The sequence below is a fragment of the Furipterus horrens genome, unplaced genomic scaffold (genome assembly GCF_987537825.1).
Source record: "Furipterus horrens unplaced genomic scaffold, mFurHor1.1.pri manual_scaffold_2, whole genome shotgun sequence".
Lineage (NCBI taxonomy): Eukaryota > Metazoa > Chordata > Mammalia > Chiroptera > Furipteridae > Furipterus > Furipterus horrens.
The window spans coordinates 147,341,379-147,359,160 of NW_028327172.1; the positions used below are offsets into that span (position 1 = coordinate 147,341,379).

The following is a 17,782-nucleotide window of genomic DNA, read 5'->3' on the forward strand; positions in this document are numbered from 1 at the left end:
TATTTTATTTATTATGCTATTACAGTTGTCTTGATATTTCTTCCTTAGCCTCCCTTCCACCCAGCACCTCCCACTCCCTCAGGCAATCCCTCCACAATTGTTCACGTGGGTGGATCATGTGTATTAGTTTTTTGGCTACTCCATTTCCTATACTGTACTTTACACCCCCATGGATATTCTGTAACTGCATATTTGTACTACTTTTTTTTAATTTTTTATTTGTACTTCTTAATCCCCTCACCCCTTCACCCATTCCCTAACACCCACCTCCCATCTTGCAACCATCAAAAGCCTCTCCTTATCCATGATTCTGTTTTGTTCTTCTTGTTTGCTTAGTTGTTTTTTAGATTCAGTTGTTGATAGATATGTATTTTTGCCATTTTATTGTTCATAGTTTTGATCTTTTTATTAAATAAGTCCCTTTAATATTTTGTATAATAATGGTTTGGTGATAATGAACTTCTTTAGAAGCTCTTTATCTGTCTTTTGATTCTAAATGATAGCTTTGCTGAGTAGAGCAGTCTTGGCTGTAGGTCCTTGCTTTTCATGAATTAGAATATTTCTTGCCAATCACTTCTACCCTCGAAGTTTCTTTTGAGAAATCAGCTGACAGTCTGATGGGAACTCCCCTGTAGGTAACTGACTGCTTTGGCTGCTTTTAAGGTTCTCTCTTTATCTTTAACCTTTGACATTTTATTTATGATTTGCATACATGCTGTTTGGGACTCTGTGCTTCCTGGACTTGCATGTCTATTTTCTTTACCAAAGGGAAGTTTTCTTACATTATTTTTTCAAATAGATTTCCAATTTCTTGTTCTTCCTCTTCTCTTCTGACCCCTATGATGGGAATGTTGGACCTCTTGAAGTTTTTAAAAGGCTGCTTTTACTATCCTCATTTTTATGGCTTCTTTTTTCTTCTTGTTCTGATTAGTTGTTTGTTTGTTTGTTTGTTTTTTTGCTTCCTTATGTACCAAGTCATTGATTCGATTCTCAGCTTCATTCACTCTATTGTTGTTTCCCTATAAATTGTTCTTTATTTGAATTAGTGTATTCTTTGTTTTTCACTGAATCGATTTTATGCTGCTGATATCCTCACTAAGTTCCTTGAGCACCCTGATAACCAGTGTTTTGAACTCTGCATCTGATAGATTGTTTTATCTCCATTTCATTTAGTTTTTTTTCTGGAGTTTTTAATCTTTTCTTTCATTTGGGCAATGTTTCTTTGTCTTCTTGTTCTGGCAGCCTCCCTGTGTTTGTTTCTCTGTATTAGGTAGCGCTACTTTGACTCTGTCTTCGTAGTGTGGCCTAATGTAGTAGGTGTCCTGTAGGGTTCAGTGGCACGGCCTCCTCTATCACCCAAGCTGGGCACTTGAGGTGTGCCCTTTGTGTGGGCTGAGTACACTCTCCTCTTGTAGTTGAATCTTGGGTGCTATTGGCAGATCAATGGGAGGATTTACCCAAGCCAGTCAGCTACAAAGGTTGGCTGTGACCACTTACCAGCAACCTTCACCCTCCGTGGAGAATCAACTGTGCAGGGGCAGGGTGGTGGTGCTCTGATGTGGTCTGTAGCTGTCCACTGGGTGCGCTGGTCCTGGAGTTTCCTGGGTGGTGCAGCCCAAGGTCAGCTCCAACCTGTGTTTCACCTGGGGCCACCTTGCTTGAGCTATAAAGCAATCTGAGATGGTTGCTACTTGTGCTGGGCTTGGAGATTCCCTGATGAAGCCAAGCTGTGAATCTAGGCTGGTTGCTGCTAGTGCCTAGGGTTCACTGAGGACAGCTGTGGCATGTTTGATAGGATTTAGGAAGTTGTGAAGCATGAACCAAGACCAGTCACTCATGGAAAAGCAGCTTGGGTGGCTCATAAGCTGGATAGGGCAGAGTCTCTTGGGATTGCCAAGGTGAGTCAAACAGTGTTAGCCAGCTTGATGAAGTCTTGGATATGGCACCATCCTGCCAGCTATGTGGCTCTGTTGGGGTAGGGTTTAGAAAAGGGACAGTGGCTTCTGCTCACCTTGATATCAGACACTTCAGTTTCTCCCTTTATGCCACTGGTGTCTTTCAGGCTGCTACCCTGGTGCTGGAGCTCAGAGGAAGTGAGTTTTGAGTAGGTGAGTCCATGTGTGGGTTTTTTAAGAGTAACTGCTTGGGGCTTCAGCAGTTTCTTCCACAGACTCAATACTCTGCTGATGTTTGCAGCCAGAGGTTTTGGGGACTTATCTTCCTGGCACTGGAACCCTTGGTTGGGGGCTTCGTGTGGGGTTGGGACTCCTCACTCATGAGATATCTTGCACAAATTTTTATTTTCCACATGTGGATGTGGGACCAGTTCGTTCCTCATCTTTGCCCTTGCTACCAGCCAGGATGGATGTGGTTTCTTTAATCTCATAGTTGTCAGGCTTCCATTCAACTTGATTTATGATGGTTCTGAGTAATGTTTGTTTTATATTTTAGCTGTAATTTTGTTGTGGTGTGCAAAGGGTGTAAGCCATATCTCCCTGTGCTGCCATTTTGACCAGAAGTCCCAATTACTTTCTTGCTATACAGCATGATATGAAAAAGAAGGAACCTCCTTGTATAATTTCTACTTGTTTCGGCCATTCCAGTTAAAGGGTATTTTTTCTTGGTGAAATATGTTGAGATCTTTAATATCTGCTTTTTGGAGGGTGGGGTGGTGTTTTTATAATCTGTTTCCCCTTTTGCATGATTTACTTGTGTCTTTCCACACTACCGCTTATTAAATAAGAATGGATCTGTGCAATTTTTATAGTAACATGAATACCTGTAGCCTGCCCTGTGAAACTTCAGTTTGGGTTGGTTTACTATAGAATCAGGAGTCTCTGTTGTCCAGGGTCCCTCATACCAGATCCTTTCTTCCTGAGCTTAGCATACAGTCTTCTAACGATAACCTTCTTTCTTCTTGTTATCATTTTTCCTCTTGTCTTCTATTTTTACTTTTAGTGGGAAGACAAAGTCATATTGTCTTACTTAGCATAAAGTAATGTAGCTATAAAATTTTAAATTATAAAACAAATGAATTATTTTTTTGAATAAAGAAATTCATAATTTTACCTTTTCTCATCAAAATCTGGTTAAAATGTTTTGTGTATTTTTTTTATTTTTAAAATATTTTATTTATTTATTTTTAGAGACAGGGGGAAGGGAGGGAGAAAGAGAGGAAGAGAAACATCAGTGTGTGGTTGCCTGTCACATGCCCCCAACTGGTGTCCTGGCCCACAATCCAGGCATATGCCCTGGCTAGGATTTGAACTGGCGAGCCTTTGGTTTGCAGTCTGGTGCTGTATCCACTGAGCCACACCAGCCAGGGCTTGTGTATTTTCTTCTAAGAATTTTTTTCTATGTGTTCATTTGTTAACTTAGTTAAAATCTTTGTGAATATAATGATCAGTCCTTCATTGTTACATAGTTAGACTTCTTATAGAATTTTCGTAGTTTTAAATGGCCATATGAAATATTTTCTAACACTTTCTTTTCATGTCTTGAAATTGTAGTATATATATGATATAAATATGACACCGTACTTAATAAATGCTATTTCTATCATTTTTCCTTTGGCTGGCTGTAAAGTAATATAATCAGTAATTTCTTGAATCATATTGCTGTATTGCTCTCCAGAAGAATTGGATTATGGTGCCTGTTAACTCTATGAAAATAAGTGTTCACTGCACCCTGAATATTAGGGATTATGTTTTAAGAAAAGCTTTACTAATAACTTAGTTGGCAAAAATGCCTCATTTCTTTGTGGTTTTTATATTCATACTTCTTTGGATATAAGTGAGGCTAAATGTTTTCTTACATATTGTTTCATGTACCTTAAAAATTAAAAAAAATTTTTTTAGAGGGAAAAGGAGGGAGAGAAACATCAATGTGAGAGGGAAAGATTGATCAGTTGTCTTTTGTGCTCCTCGACCAGGGAGTGAGCCTGTAACCCAGGCATGTGCTTTGACCTGTAATTGAACCCCACAACCTTTCACTATGTGGAACGAATCCCAACAAACAGAGCCACACCAGTCAGGGTTCATCTACTTTTCTTAATTAAAAATACTAAAGAACCCCTGGCCCACATGGCTCAGTGGATTGAGTGCTGGTCTGCTAACCCAAAGGTCCCTTGTTTGATATCCAGATAGGGCACATGCCTGAGTTGTGGTCCAGGTCTCCAGTTGGAGGCTTGCGAGAGGGAACCAATCGATGTTTCTCTCTCTCCCTTCTCCTCTCTCTAAAAATCAATAAATAAAGTCTTTAAAAATAATACTGAAAGAGAAAAAAAAATTGCCTCCTTCTCTCTTCCTCCCTTACCCCTCTCTAAAAATGAATAAATAAAATCTTTAAAAAAAAGAAAAAATTTTATAGGAGAATTTTTATTACTTTTATATACTGAAGACTCAACAGTATATACTTAGCCCAGTTTCGTGGCCAGTTCTTTAGCCTTTGCCTTTGCAAACTTGGCAGTGGGAGCCATTGACTTTGGACTCAGGACACTGCCTCCCCAGTGGTGGAGGATCTCATCATTTGTCATTGTAATTAGTATAGATAGCTCCAACCAGCTTAGCCTGAGCTCCTTTGTCTTCAGAGTTAACCTGCAGGGGATGGTGGTACAAGTCTGGCTTTCTTTCCCCTTGGTGATGTAGTAGGGAACCACCACCTTTCAGCACAGTGCACACAGGAAGTTGACTGGGTTGATGGGATCCACATCACTACCAGCTGGTCCTTGTCCTCTACCAGGGTGGTGACAGCATTAAACCCCTGATTGAATGACAGGTGGTCTTGTGGGTACATCGCCTTTGCTGGCAGCTTTTTTTCTCAGTCCAGGGTGACAATCTCTGCTTCTCTTCCTTTGCCTCTGGTCTATACTTGTGGCCCAGCTTAAGCAGCTGAGTGGCTGTTTATTGGGCCAAGGCTGGGATGAATTGGTTAAAGGCAGATATACTTTCAGATGCTTCTGGAGGATAGTCCTTTATGCTGCAGCTGAATGTAGCAGGGCCATTTGACAAAGCAGGTGAAGACCCTTTGGGGATAGATGTCCTGTCCTATGCCAAAATTCTTGAGTCTCTTCTCAAACAGGATTCATTACTTTTTTGGCTTCCTGCCTTTTCATAACAGCTGGGGTTGGTTCCCTCTTCTTCCCCTGAGCCTTCTTTCCTTTCGGCATCATGGGCTGTAGGAGAAGAGAGAAATAAAGACAATTTTTGAATTGTCTTTGCTAATGTTTGTCTTTTATAGAAGTTGTAAATTTTAACAATTTGCCTAATTATTTTTGTTTTTAGTTCTTATATTGAAATTGTTTTTAAACATTTTGAATTTATATTTGTGATCAGTAAGTTTTAAGGGTCTAATACAAAATTTTCTTCCCCAATTGCTAAACAATTGTTCTTACACCTAATCATTCCCAAAGAGTAATCAATTACTGACTGTAGTCTTTATTAGATTTAGTTATACTTCTACAAGCAGCTGTTTATTTCTCAAAAGTTAAATCATACAACTAATAGCGTTAACATTTGGGAAGGAAGTAGAACTTAGAACCAGATTATTGCCTGCCTTTAGCAAGTGTGCTTGTGTCTTTGCTCCTTCATTTATTCATCATATTTTTTGAGTTACCATGTCTGGAGACTGTAGTGTAGATACTAGGACTATAGCCACAAAATAATTACCAGAGGAGATAAACATAATTGCATAAGTAATTAATTGTGATTGCAATATATAACAAGAAAGGAAGTATAGGTAATTCATAATGTGACACCTAACCTAATACAGTGATTTAAGGAAACCTTTTTTGAGGAAGTGACTTTAAACAAGGATCTGAGGGATGAATAAGAAGTTATCCCTCTGTGAAAGAGGTTTGGGGTGAAGGACAGTATTTCAGGTAGAGTGAAAACAACAAGGCTATGAGGCAGGAATGAGCTTTGGAGTATTTACAGAACTGAGAGAAGGAAAATCAGTATTGCCCAGAGATGTTGAAAAGAGAGAAGGTTGTAGAGGAAAATAGGGGGTAGATCATGTAGGGGGGTGTTAGATGGGTGAAGTGATATATTTGGACTTGTATTTTTGAAGTTCATCTGTAAATTGGTGGGGGTCAGGTAAGAATGAATATTGGGAGACTTTTAGTAGAAGGCCACTGAAATGGTCCTGATGAAAGTTGATATTGTCTTGCAGTTGGCTAATACTAGTGTAATAGAGAGAGGTAGTCAAATCCTGTCAGTATTTAAGAGGAAGAATGGCTAAAATGTGGTGGTTGATTAATTATGAGGTTATGAAGTAGGGTAAAGCTGCCAAAAAGTGATGTCTGGGTATGGGCAATATGTGGTTAAGAGTATCATTACAAAGATAGGGAAAACTGCAGGAATAGTAAGTGTTGTCATACATGTTGGACAGAGTTTTAAGTGCCTGTGTGTCATAGGAAGTTTTACATACGGATCCAAGGGCAGATCTAAATAGGAGGTAAAATTTGGGAGTGACTGGCATGTCCTAGTAATTTAATTGGTAATAATAGATCTATGGAAAATGAATGAGATTGACTAGTGTTTAACATGAAATGGCACCTTAAGTCAGAGCCCTGGGGATCTACTGACCAAATTTAAAGATTGGATAGGTTGTCAGAAAGGTGCTGCCAAAGAGGTAAGAGGAAAATCAGGAAAGTGAAATACTGCATGACAAGAAATAATAGCATTTCATGGCTATGTATAATATTATTGTACTCATTCAGTATTTTATCTTAATTTCTTGGTTTTATTTTCCTTTGTAATTGATTTGTTACTACACATATATATATATATATATATTTAATATTTTATTTATTTTTACAGAGAGAAGGGAGGGAGAAAGAAAGGGAAAGAAATATCAATGTGTGGTTCCCTTTCACGAACCCCCAACTGGGGACCTGGCCCACAACCCAGGCATGTGCCCTGACTGGGACTAGAACCAGCGACCCTTTGGTTCGCAGGCTGGTGCTCAATCCACTGGGCTACACCATCCAGGGCCTACTATATTATACGAGGTCTGTCTGGAAAAAGTCCAGCCATTGTTAATGTAACAAAAATGGTTTGTACAACATTGATGTAACCTGGCAGCCATGGAGAGTGGACTGGAATGCACAGGCATGAACAGTGATGACTTCATTATACGAGTCAGTGGGGTGGTAGACTCCATTGAGTGAGCATGTGTACTGTGTGGTTGTCGCATTCAAAATGACTGAGCGAGTAGAGCAACAAATCTGCATCCAATTTTGCAGTAAGCTTGAGCAATCCTTTGTGGAAGCTATTTGGATGATTCAGAAGGCTTTCAGGGACGATGCAATGAGTGCAGTGCAAATAAAGGTGTGGCACAAATGCTTCAAAGATGGTCGGAAATCTGTCGCCAGTGATCCACATTCTGAAAGGCCTGCAACAAGCAGGACACCTGAGAATAGAAAACATGTATGGGCTGCAATCAACAAAGATTGGCTATTGACAGTGAGAGAACTAAAAACTTACCTGGGTATTCCAAAAACTACTGTGTCTGAGATTTTGACGCAGGGTCTTGGCATGAAACGTGATGTGGCAAGGTTTATTTATTTCATGGATTCTTCTAACAGAGCAGAAGGCTGGATACTTTCTGGACAGACCTCGTATGCTGCAAAAGCTATTTGGGAAGCAAGATGATAAATAGGTGTGACCTCCAGGAACATATTCTTCAGATAAGACAATGCCATTGAAGCTTACTCTGTTTATTATTTTTATAATTATATCTGTCTTGTCAATAGTGAAAAGAAATGTTCGTACTGGTTCTGTGTTTATTTTTGGTTTTAAATTGGGGTGATAGGGGATGGGATCCACAATAACTTGAGTACCACTGCATGTGAATGATAACAATAACTGGAATAATTAGAGCAGTTCATTCCTTCCAGAAGGTAGGTCAGCACATGTGAGACCATGCCTTCCCCCTTAAATCAAAATTCTGAATTTTTGAGTTTTGCTTTTTATTTCTGGGCAAACCAGACCGGACTGATTAGAATAATCCTACCTAATAACAGATAGAAAGTAAAGAGATTGGGGAGATGTTAAAAACTGTACCCCATTCCTATGTTGAGACAATCTTTGTTTTTATTACTTTAATGCTAAAAAATCTTGGCAGGAATTTAAAAGTTAAGCAGAATTTACTTTTTAAAATATATTTTGTGCTCTGAGGAAGATCTCATGTCAAGGTGAATTGCTGTACTTTGTAAAGAATATTCTGAAATGTTACTCTTGGTAGTGACTAGTACAAATGCTGCTCCTACCTTTTTAATAGCATTGAAGTTACAAAGATGTTATACTTTTGTAATCTGAAAAGTGTTTGTTTCCTTTTTTTTTTAAAAATAGAGATGTGAACTGTGTCCTCATAAGGATGGAGCTTTAAAAAGAACAGATAATGGGGGTAAGTACAGAGATCTAAAAAAATTTTTTGTTTTATTGAAAACTGGAGTGGGTGGGAAAGTATTTTAAGATATTTGGTAGTTTATATTATTATAAAAAATTGAATAGTGTTTACTGCTCAGATGTTTAACAGCAGTGGATATAACTTATGATTTTATAAAAAAATTTTTAAATTTTATTTATTTTTAGAGAGAGAGGTGGGAGGGAGAGGAGAAGGAGAGAAACATCAATGTGTGGTTGCCTCTTGCATGCCCCCAGCTGGGGACCTAGCCCACAACCCAGGCATGTGCCCTGACTGGGAATCAAACCAGCAACCTTTTGATTCATCCACTGAGCCACACCAGCCAGGGCTGACTCCTTTTTTTGAAATGAATTGTTCTACTCTGTGGACAGAATTAAGCATTGTTTTTTCTTAATGCAGAATAATCCACATACTTTTAATTAAAGTCTTGATTTTTTAAAAAATGGATACTGTTTCTTATAGAAATTATTTTTGAAAAAATAAGCCACTTTAAAAAAAAAAGATTTTATATTTATTTAGTTTTAGAGAGAGGGGAGGGGAGGGGGAAGATAAAGAGAGGAGAGAAACATTGATTTGTTGCCTTTCACATGTGCCCCAACTGGGGACTGGCCCTGAGCAGGAATCAAACCAGCAACCTTTCTTTCACTTGGCAGGACGACTCCCAACTGAGCCACACTGGTCAGGGCAATATAAATCACTTTTCTCTTTCTCTCGCTTTTTTTTGGTTAGAGTTAAATTGTTTTAAGATTCATTTTTTCCTTTTTTGTGTATTGCTGGACATATGATATTTCTATTGAACGTTAATTTTAACACCTTTGGGAGTCTTTTGATAAAAAGAAATGCTGACTTCTGGCTCTGCAGTATTTGTGATTTCCTGAGGATCCTTGCGTATTTCATTTCATCTCATTTCATTTGTTTTTAGTTACCTCCCACAGAGAAATCTATATTTCTTTATAGTTCAATACCATGAATTTATTAAACTGTGGCATAATGTGAAAATTAAGGAACTGGTGAAGATACTCAAAAGAATTAGAGGTATAACTGCTTTTAGTATACACTTCCATTTTGGGCAACCAACTCTAAAATATTTTTGGCATAGACTACAGTGATGGCATTAGTAAAGAAAAGGGAAAAATACAGTGCTTCTGCCTCTATTTATATATTTTAATTTAATGTTTAGACTATGTTATATAGTCACACCCAAAATTTAAAAAAATATTAGCAATGCTCCCTCCTACTCTTGTTCACCATCTGCCTGGTTCCTCAACAACTTTTCCTGCCACAAATATAATTGCTCTTATTACTTTTTTTGCCTATCCTTTTAAGTCATTTGGCATATACAGATATGTATTAATAGACAAATATTTTCCCCAGTTTTTATTTAAAAAAATCCTCATCTGAGGATGTTATTGACTTTATAGAGAGAGGAAGGGAGATGGGAGGAGAGAAACACCGATCTGAGAGAGAAACAAGAGTCGGTTGCCTCTTGTGTGCACCCCACCGGGGATTGACCCTGCAACCTAGGTATGTGCTCTGACTGGGAATCGAACCTGCGACCTTTTGGATTGCAGGATGATGCCCAACCAACTGAGCCTCATCAGCCAGGGCTTCTTCAGTTTTTATATTGGATGAATATTATACATACTCTTGTATCTTACTTTTTTAAAAGAACAGTTTATTTCTTTTATTAGTGTAGAGCTTTTTACCATGTTTATGTAATCAGTCACCTGTTGATGAATTTTCTAATTGTCTACTTTTATGACTAATGCTTTTATTTATTCCATTTTGCCTGTATGCAAGGACACCTGTAGGATTATTAATTCCCCTAAGTGGAACTATAAGGTCAAAGGGATTTTACAATTATTTTTTTGTAAATACTCCGAAATTATTCTTAGTGATTGTACTATATTATGTTCCCAGCAAAAATGAACTGAAAAAGCTATTCTCTATGCTCTTGGAAATCCAGTAGGTTGGAAATTAGAATATCTGAGCTGTTATTTTATATTTTTCTTCTTTATAAGTGAAGCTGAGCATCTTTTCATATCTTAAAGAGCAATGTGTATTTTTTCTTTTGTGGTCTGTTCATACACTTTTTCTGTTTGGTTGGTGATGCTTTTCTTTTTGACTTGTTGGAACTTTAGTAGAAGACCCTCATATTATTAGGCTTTTATTTATATGAATTGAACTAGTATTTGCTCAGTTGTTGTTTTTCCTTGTGAATCTTTTTTACTGTGCATTAATTTTTAGGGTTTTTTTCTTTTGTTGTTTAATTTATTAATCTTGTGTGGCTTCTGTATTTTGAACTCTTAGTTGTAAAGGTCTTCTCTATTACAAGGTTATAAAAAATTCCTTCCTGTTTTTCTCTAATGTTTTTATGATTTCCCTTTATTTTAATGGTTTAATCTTTGATGCATTTGGAATGTATCCAGGTAATACAATGTGAGGTATATGGATCCAACTTTATTTTTTCCTAGATGACAAAATGCTACAATTTGTCCCATCACCATTTTTGAATAATTCATCTTTTCCAAACTGATTTGAAATGCTATCTTTGTTATAGTTAAACTATATTTAAAAAATTCTTACTAAATTTTGTTCCAAAATTGATTTGTAAGTTATTTTGAAACCTGGAATGCATTTTCCTAAAGAAATCCTAATTATTGGGTTGGCCAAAAAGTTTTAGTTTTTTCTGTACAATGGCTCTGGTAGTGCTTAGGTGTCTTTACCTTCATTTGAAACAATTTTGTTTCTATTGTGACAGCTGTCATATCAGTGTGCATTAAAAAAAACTTATGGTGAAGTTTTGTGCAGCCATTTTAATACTTAAGATGGAAGAAAATATGCAACATTTTTGGCATATTATGTTTATTATTTCAAGAAAGGTAAAAACACAACTGAAATGCAAAGAAGATTTGTGTAGTATATGGAGAAGGTGCTGTGACTGATAAAATGTGTCAGAAGTGGTTTATTATGTTTCTTTGTACTATTGATGTTTTGACAAAATATTCTTTGCTATGGAGCTTTTCATGCATTGGAAGATGTTTAGCAGCACCCCTGGCCACTACCCACTAGAAGCCAATAGTGGAGATAGCTGACATACTCAAAATATCCCAATCACTGAAGTTATTGGTGAAAATGAAAAATGTGTCTTATTTCACAGAGAAAAATGAAACAGACTTTTTGGCCAACACAATATATTTCCAGACTAGTTAAAATCACACAATGTATCTGATGTACAAAATTGATAATACTCTTTTTTTTTTTAAGTATCTAAATACCCTTTATCATGCTGGAAATATATTCCAAGTTTTAGTTTAGTTTTTCTTTTCATGGCAATCAGGATTAAGAGTTTTTCAATTCAACTTTTAATTTCCCTCCCTTCCTTTTTTTCTCATACTAAGGACTCCTCTTACTGATTGTGGGGAGCCACCGAAACTGAGAAATGAGGTTTCTGTTTTAGAAAGATCACTGACAGCATTGAGGTGAATGAGTTGGAAGGGTATGAGACCAGACCAAATATAAAAGGAAAAGTAGAGCTGGAACATAAATGCATTTAAAATACTTGAAATCAGCTACAGTATATGACAGGGTGAGTAGAGGGTGGGGGTGATAAAGAAGTAATAATTTAAATTATAGAGATAAATTTAGTTTGCTGTTTTACTTACTGAGCATATGCTCTAAGCAAACTTATAAGTAAATCCCTTGTGAACAATTCTAAGGCTTTCATCTTCGACAAAGATATAACATGTAGTATTGTGGGGGCCAGGCAAGAGGTGGTGTGATGGCTTGCTTATATATATATTTTTAATATATTTTATTGATTATGCTGTTACAGTTGTCCCAATATTTTCCCCCTTGGCCCCCTTTGACCCAGTATGCCCATTCCCTCCAGCATCCCTCTCACCCCCTGCTGTTAGTTCATGTCCATGGGTCATGCATATAATTTCTTTGGCTATTTCGTTTCCTATAATGTTGACATCCCTCTGTCTTATTTTGTAGCTACCTGTTTGTATGTCTTAATTCTTGCACCTTTCTCCCCACTCTCCTCCTTACCCTCTAAACTGACAACCCTTCAAATGATCTCTGTTATCTATCATTCTATTCCTGTTCTGCTTGTTTGCTTAGTTTGTTTTTTAGATTCAGTTGTTGATAGTTGTGAATTTATTGCCATTTTAATGTTCATAGTTTTGATTTTATTATATAGTTCCCCTCCCCTTAACATTTCATATAATAATGGCTTGGAGATGATGAAGTCCTTTAGTTTTACCTTGTCTGGGAAGCACTTTATCTGCCCTTCCATTCTAAATGATAGCTTTGCTGGATAGAGCAATCTAGGTTGTAGGTCCTTGCTTTTTGTCACTTTCAGTACTTCTTGCCAGTCCCTTCTAGCCTGCAAAGTTTCTTTTGAGAAATCAACTCATAGTCTCCTAAGGACCCCTTTGTATGTAACTCTCTGCTTTTCTCCTGTTGCTTTTAAAATTCTCTTTATCTTTAACCTTTGGCATTTTAAATTATGATGTGTCTTGGTGTGTTCTTTTTTGGGTCTAACTTGTTTGGGACTCTGTGCTTCCTGGATGTGTATGTCCATTTCAATTTCTCCTTCTTCTGCTGGTGGCATCCTATGATTTGGCTGTTGGCACATTTAAAGTTGTCCAAGAGGTTTGTAATCCTCTCCTTGTTTTTTTTTCCAATTCTTGTTTCTTGTGAATGTTTATTTCTTCCTTTTGTTCCAAATTATTGATTTGAATCCCAGTTTTCTTCTCATTGCTGTTTGTTACCTGTATATTTTTCTTTATTTCATTTTGTATAATCTTCTTCCTTTTTTTCTGGCCATATTCAATTATTTTTCTGAGCAACTTTATTACCAGTGTTTTGAACTCTGGATCTGATAGATTGGCTATCTCCTTTTTGCTTAGTATTTTAATATGGATTGCATTGAATCTATAGATTGCTTTCAGTACTGTGAATATTTTAATGATGTTAGTTCTTCCAATCCATGAACACGGTGTATGCTTCTATTGTTTTTTTGTTTGTTTTTTTTTAAATATTTTATTTACTTATTTTTAGAAAGAGAGGGAGAGAAACATTGATGTGTCTCTTGCACACCTCCATCTGGGGACCTGGCCTGCAACCCACGCATGTGTTCTGACTGGGAATCGAAATGGCAACCTTTCAGTTCACAGGTCGGCACTCAATCCACTGACCTACACCAGCCAGGACTGCCTCCATTTATTTCTGTTTTCCTTAATTTCTTTCTTCAGTGTTCTGTATTTTCTGAACACAGGTCTTTTACGTGGTTAAATTTTTTCCTAGCTACTTTATTTTTCTTGTTGCTATGGTAAATGGGACTTTTCCCCTAGTGTCTGTTTCTAATATCTCATTGTTAGTGTACAGAAATGCCTTCAATTTCTGAATATTGACTTTGTATCCTGCTGTTTTGCCAAATTCACGTATTAGGTCGAGTAGTTTTTGGTGGAGTTTATAGGGTTTACTATATGCACTATCATGTCATCTGCAAATAATGAGTTTTACTTCCTCCTTTCCAATTCAAGTGTGTTTTCTTTCTTTTTTTTTTTTTTGTCTAATTGCTGTGGTTAGAACTTCCAATATTATATTGAATACAAGTGGTGAAAGCACACGCCTTTGTCTTGTTCTTGACCTTAGGGGGAAAGGTTTTTGTTTTTTTCTGTTGAGTATGATGTTGGCTGTAGGTTTCTCATCTATGGCCTTTTATTATGTTGAGGTATGCTCCCTCTCTTACTTTGCTGAGTGTTTTTATCATAAATGGGTGCTGTACTTTATCAAATGCTTTTTCAGCGTCTATTGATATGATCATGTGGTTTTTGTCTTTCATTTTAAGTGTTGTATTATGTATATTTATTTGCAAATATTATACCATCCTTGCATCCCTTGGATGAATCCCACTTGATCATGGTGTATGACCTTGTTAATGTATTGCTGAATCCGGATTGCCATATTGTGTTGAGGACTTCAGCATCTATGTTCATCAGCAATATTGGCCTGTTGTTTTCTTTCTTCGTTGTGTCTTTACCTGGTTTTGAAATTAGGATAAAACTGGCCTCATAGAAAGAGTGTGGAAGTCCTCCCTCTTCTTCAATTTTTTGGTGTAGTTTGAGAAGGATAGGAATTAGCTCTTCCCTAAATGTTTGGTAAAATTCGTTTGTGAAGCCATCTTGTCCAGGGCTTTTGTGTGCCTAGAGTTTTTTGATTACTGCTTCAGTCACTAGCTGTTGTTGTCTATTCAGGCTTTGTGCTTCTTCTTGATTCAGTTTTGGAAGATTATATGTTTCAAGGAATTTGTCCAATTCGCCTAGGTTGTCGGATTTCTTGGCACATAGTTGTTTGTAGTAATATCTTACAACCTTTGTATTTATGTGGTATCAATTGTGATTTCTCTTTTGTTCCTGATTTCATTTATTTGGATCCTTTCTTTTTTTCTTGATGAGTCTGACTAAAGGCTTGTTGATTTTGTTTATGTTTTCAAAGAACCAGCTCCTGGATTTTTTAATCCTTTGACTTGTTCTTTTAGTTTCTATGCCATATAATTCTGCTCTGATCTTGATTATTTCCTTCATCTGTTCGCACTGGCCTTTGTTGTTATTCATGTAGTACTTGTAGATCTAGGGTCAGGTGGCTTATTTGAAAAATTTTCATATTTTTTAGGTAGGCCGTATTGCTATGAACTTCCCTCTCAAGACTGCCTTCATGTGTCCCATAGGTTTTGGGCTGTTGTGTGTTCGTTTTCATTTGTTTACAGAAACTTTTTGATTTCTTTCTTTATCTCAGTGTTAATCCATTCATTATTTAATAGCATGCTACTCAGTCTTCATGAATTTGAATGTTTTTGAGTTTTTTCTTTGAAGTTGTTTTCTAGTTTCAAACCATTGTGGTCCAAGAAGATGCTTGATATAATTTCAATTTTCTTGAATTTGTTGAGGCTAGTTTTTTGTCCTACCATGTGGTCTTTGTTTGAAAATGTTCTACATGCATTTGAAAAGAATGTATATTTTGCTTCTTTGGGTTGAAAGGTTCTGTATGTATCAAATCCATTTGACCTAGAGTGTCGTTCAGTGCCACTATATCTTCGTTTCTTTGCTTGGAAGATCTATCCATTGTTGACAGTGGAGTGCTGAAATTCCCTACTATGAGTGCATTGCTATCAATACCTTTCTTGAAGTTCTCCAAGATTTTCCTTATATATTTGGCTGGTTCTATGTTGGGTGCATATATGTTTACAATGGTTATACCTTCTTGATGGATTGTTCTTTTAAGTATAATAAAGTGCCCTTCTTTGTCTCTCTTTATGTCCTTTGTTTTGAAATCTTTTTTGTCGGATATACATATTGCTATCCTGGCTATTATGTCTATTTGCTTGGAATATTTTTTCCACCCCTAAACTTTCAGTCTGTGTATATCTTTTGTTCTGAGGTAGGTCTTTTGTAGAGAGTATATGTGCGGGTCATGTTTCCTTATCCATTCAGCTACCCTCTGTCTTTTGATTAGAGCATTTAATCCATTTACATTTAAGGTTATTATTGATAGGTACTTATTCATTGCTATTCTTTCCCTTTGTACCTGTGTTCCTCTCTCCCTTTTTCTTCACCATCTTAAAGCAGCCCCTTTAGCATGTCTTGCAGTGCTGGTTTGGTGAAGATGTATTCTTTTAGCTTTCTTTTGTCTGGGAAACTCCTTATTTCACCTTCCATTTTGAATGAGAACCTTTCTGGGTAGAGAAGTCTTGGTTGCAGGCCTTTGCTTTTCATTACTTGGAAATTTCTTGCTGTTCCTTTCTGGCTGTAGTGTTTCTATTGTGAAATCAGCTGATAGCCTTATTGGAGCTCCGTTCTATGTTACTAGCTGCTTTTCCCTTGCTGCCTTTAAGATTCTCTCTGTCTTTGAATTTTGCCATTTTAATTATGATGTGTCTTGCGATGGGCCTCTTTGGGTTAATCTTGATTGGGCCCCTCTGTGCTTCCTGGACTTGCATGACTTTCTCTCATCAAGTTGGGGAAGTTTTCTGTCATTTTTTCAAACAGGTTTTCTGTCCCTTGCTTTTCTTCTTTTCCTTTGGTATTCCTATGATACGGATATTATTCCGTTTCATGTTGTCCTGCAGCTCCCTTAACCCCTCTTTGTTCTTTTTGTGTCTATTCTCATTTTGTTGCTCTGTCTGGAAATTTTATTTGTACTTCGTACTCCAGCTTGCTGATTTGATCTTCAGCTTCATCTGTCCTGATTTTAATTTCCTTCTACTTAGTTCTTTATTTCAGATACTGTATTTTTCATTTCCTCCTGGCTCTTACAGATAAGTTTCTAGGTCCTTTTTGGCTGGCTGTGGGCATTCAGCTTCTGCTTCCCAAATGATTCTGCTGCTCTCTTGCAGGAGGTTTGGTATGAATTCTCCACTGTGAACAGCCCTTTGCTTGTGAGCCATGCTGAGTTGGTTCCTACCATTACTTCAGTATACTCTATTCCTTTAAGTTTTTAGTTAGTAGAGCCGCTATGCCCAGGCACACAGGTATGCGAGCCCTGGGTGCATGCTGAGTCTCGGGTCTCCCCTCAGACCCACCTTAAAACACGTTTTTGTGTAGCCCCCACATTGTAGCCCAGCCCCTGGGAGCCCTGTTCCCCATGAACTTCTCCTCCCCCCAAATCACACAGTGTTTCATGGTCAGGGCTGGCCACTGCCTTCTGGAACCTTCAACAATTTTATGTAAAGTTTCTCCCTGGATCTTTCCCAGATGGCATTGGGAAGAGCCCTGCAGCTATACAGTAACACAGGACAGTGCAGAATGCTGACCCTTCTCCCTCCAGAGATCTTCAGCCTCAGGTGGGCCTGCTCCTGCCATACTGTTTCTTAGGCCTGCACTACCCAGATGTTCTTTCTCTGCCCCAGTAGCTCATGGCTCTTGAGCTGATCTGCAGCTTCCCCTACTCTGTGCAGCTAGAAGTGCTGAGCTGGGCAGCTGGGCAGGTACGCTTAGAAAGCATGGGCCACATCATCCTGGGAGCCCTACAGGTAGGTTGGTTTTTGCCTGCTCCTGTGTGGTCCCCGGGCTCTCCTCCCCATTTGGGCTCACTCAAAGGTGCTCTCACACTCCACTCTGTTTTGTTTTTTTTTAAAGTATGTTTTATTGATTATGTTGTTAAAGTAGTCCCAACTATTTTTTCCCTTTGCTCCCCTCCACCCAGTACCGTCTTTCCCTCCAGCAATCACACTCCCTTAGTTCATGTACATGGGTCGTGCATATAACTTTTTTGGCTTCACCCTTTCCTAATTCCTTAACTTCCCCCCTATCTATTTTGTACTAACCAATAATGCTTCTTAATCCCT

The 17,782-nt window shown here is 37.7% G+C and overlaps 1 protein-coding gene and 1 pseudogene across 9 annotated transcripts in view; one reads left to right on the plus strand and one right to left on the minus strand.

Annotated features, from left to right (window-relative positions):
• MLLT10 (MLLT10 histone lysine methyltransferase DOT1L cofactor) overlaps positions 1-17,782 on the plus strand; it is a 215,856-nt gene that overhangs the window by 37,133 nt on the left and 160,941 nt on the right. For all 9 annotated transcript variants that reach the window (XM_090266584.1, XM_090266583.1, XM_090266582.1 and 6 more), the window contains exon 4: positions 8,352-8,406. In XM_090266584.1, coding sequence (XP_090122710.1) covers positions 8,352-8,406 — 55 coding nt within the window. The remainder of the gene's footprint in view (positions 1-8,351; positions 8,407-17,782) is intronic.
• LOC150019684 (large ribosomal subunit protein eL8 pseudogene) lies at positions 4,415-5,167 on the minus strand (annotated as a pseudogene).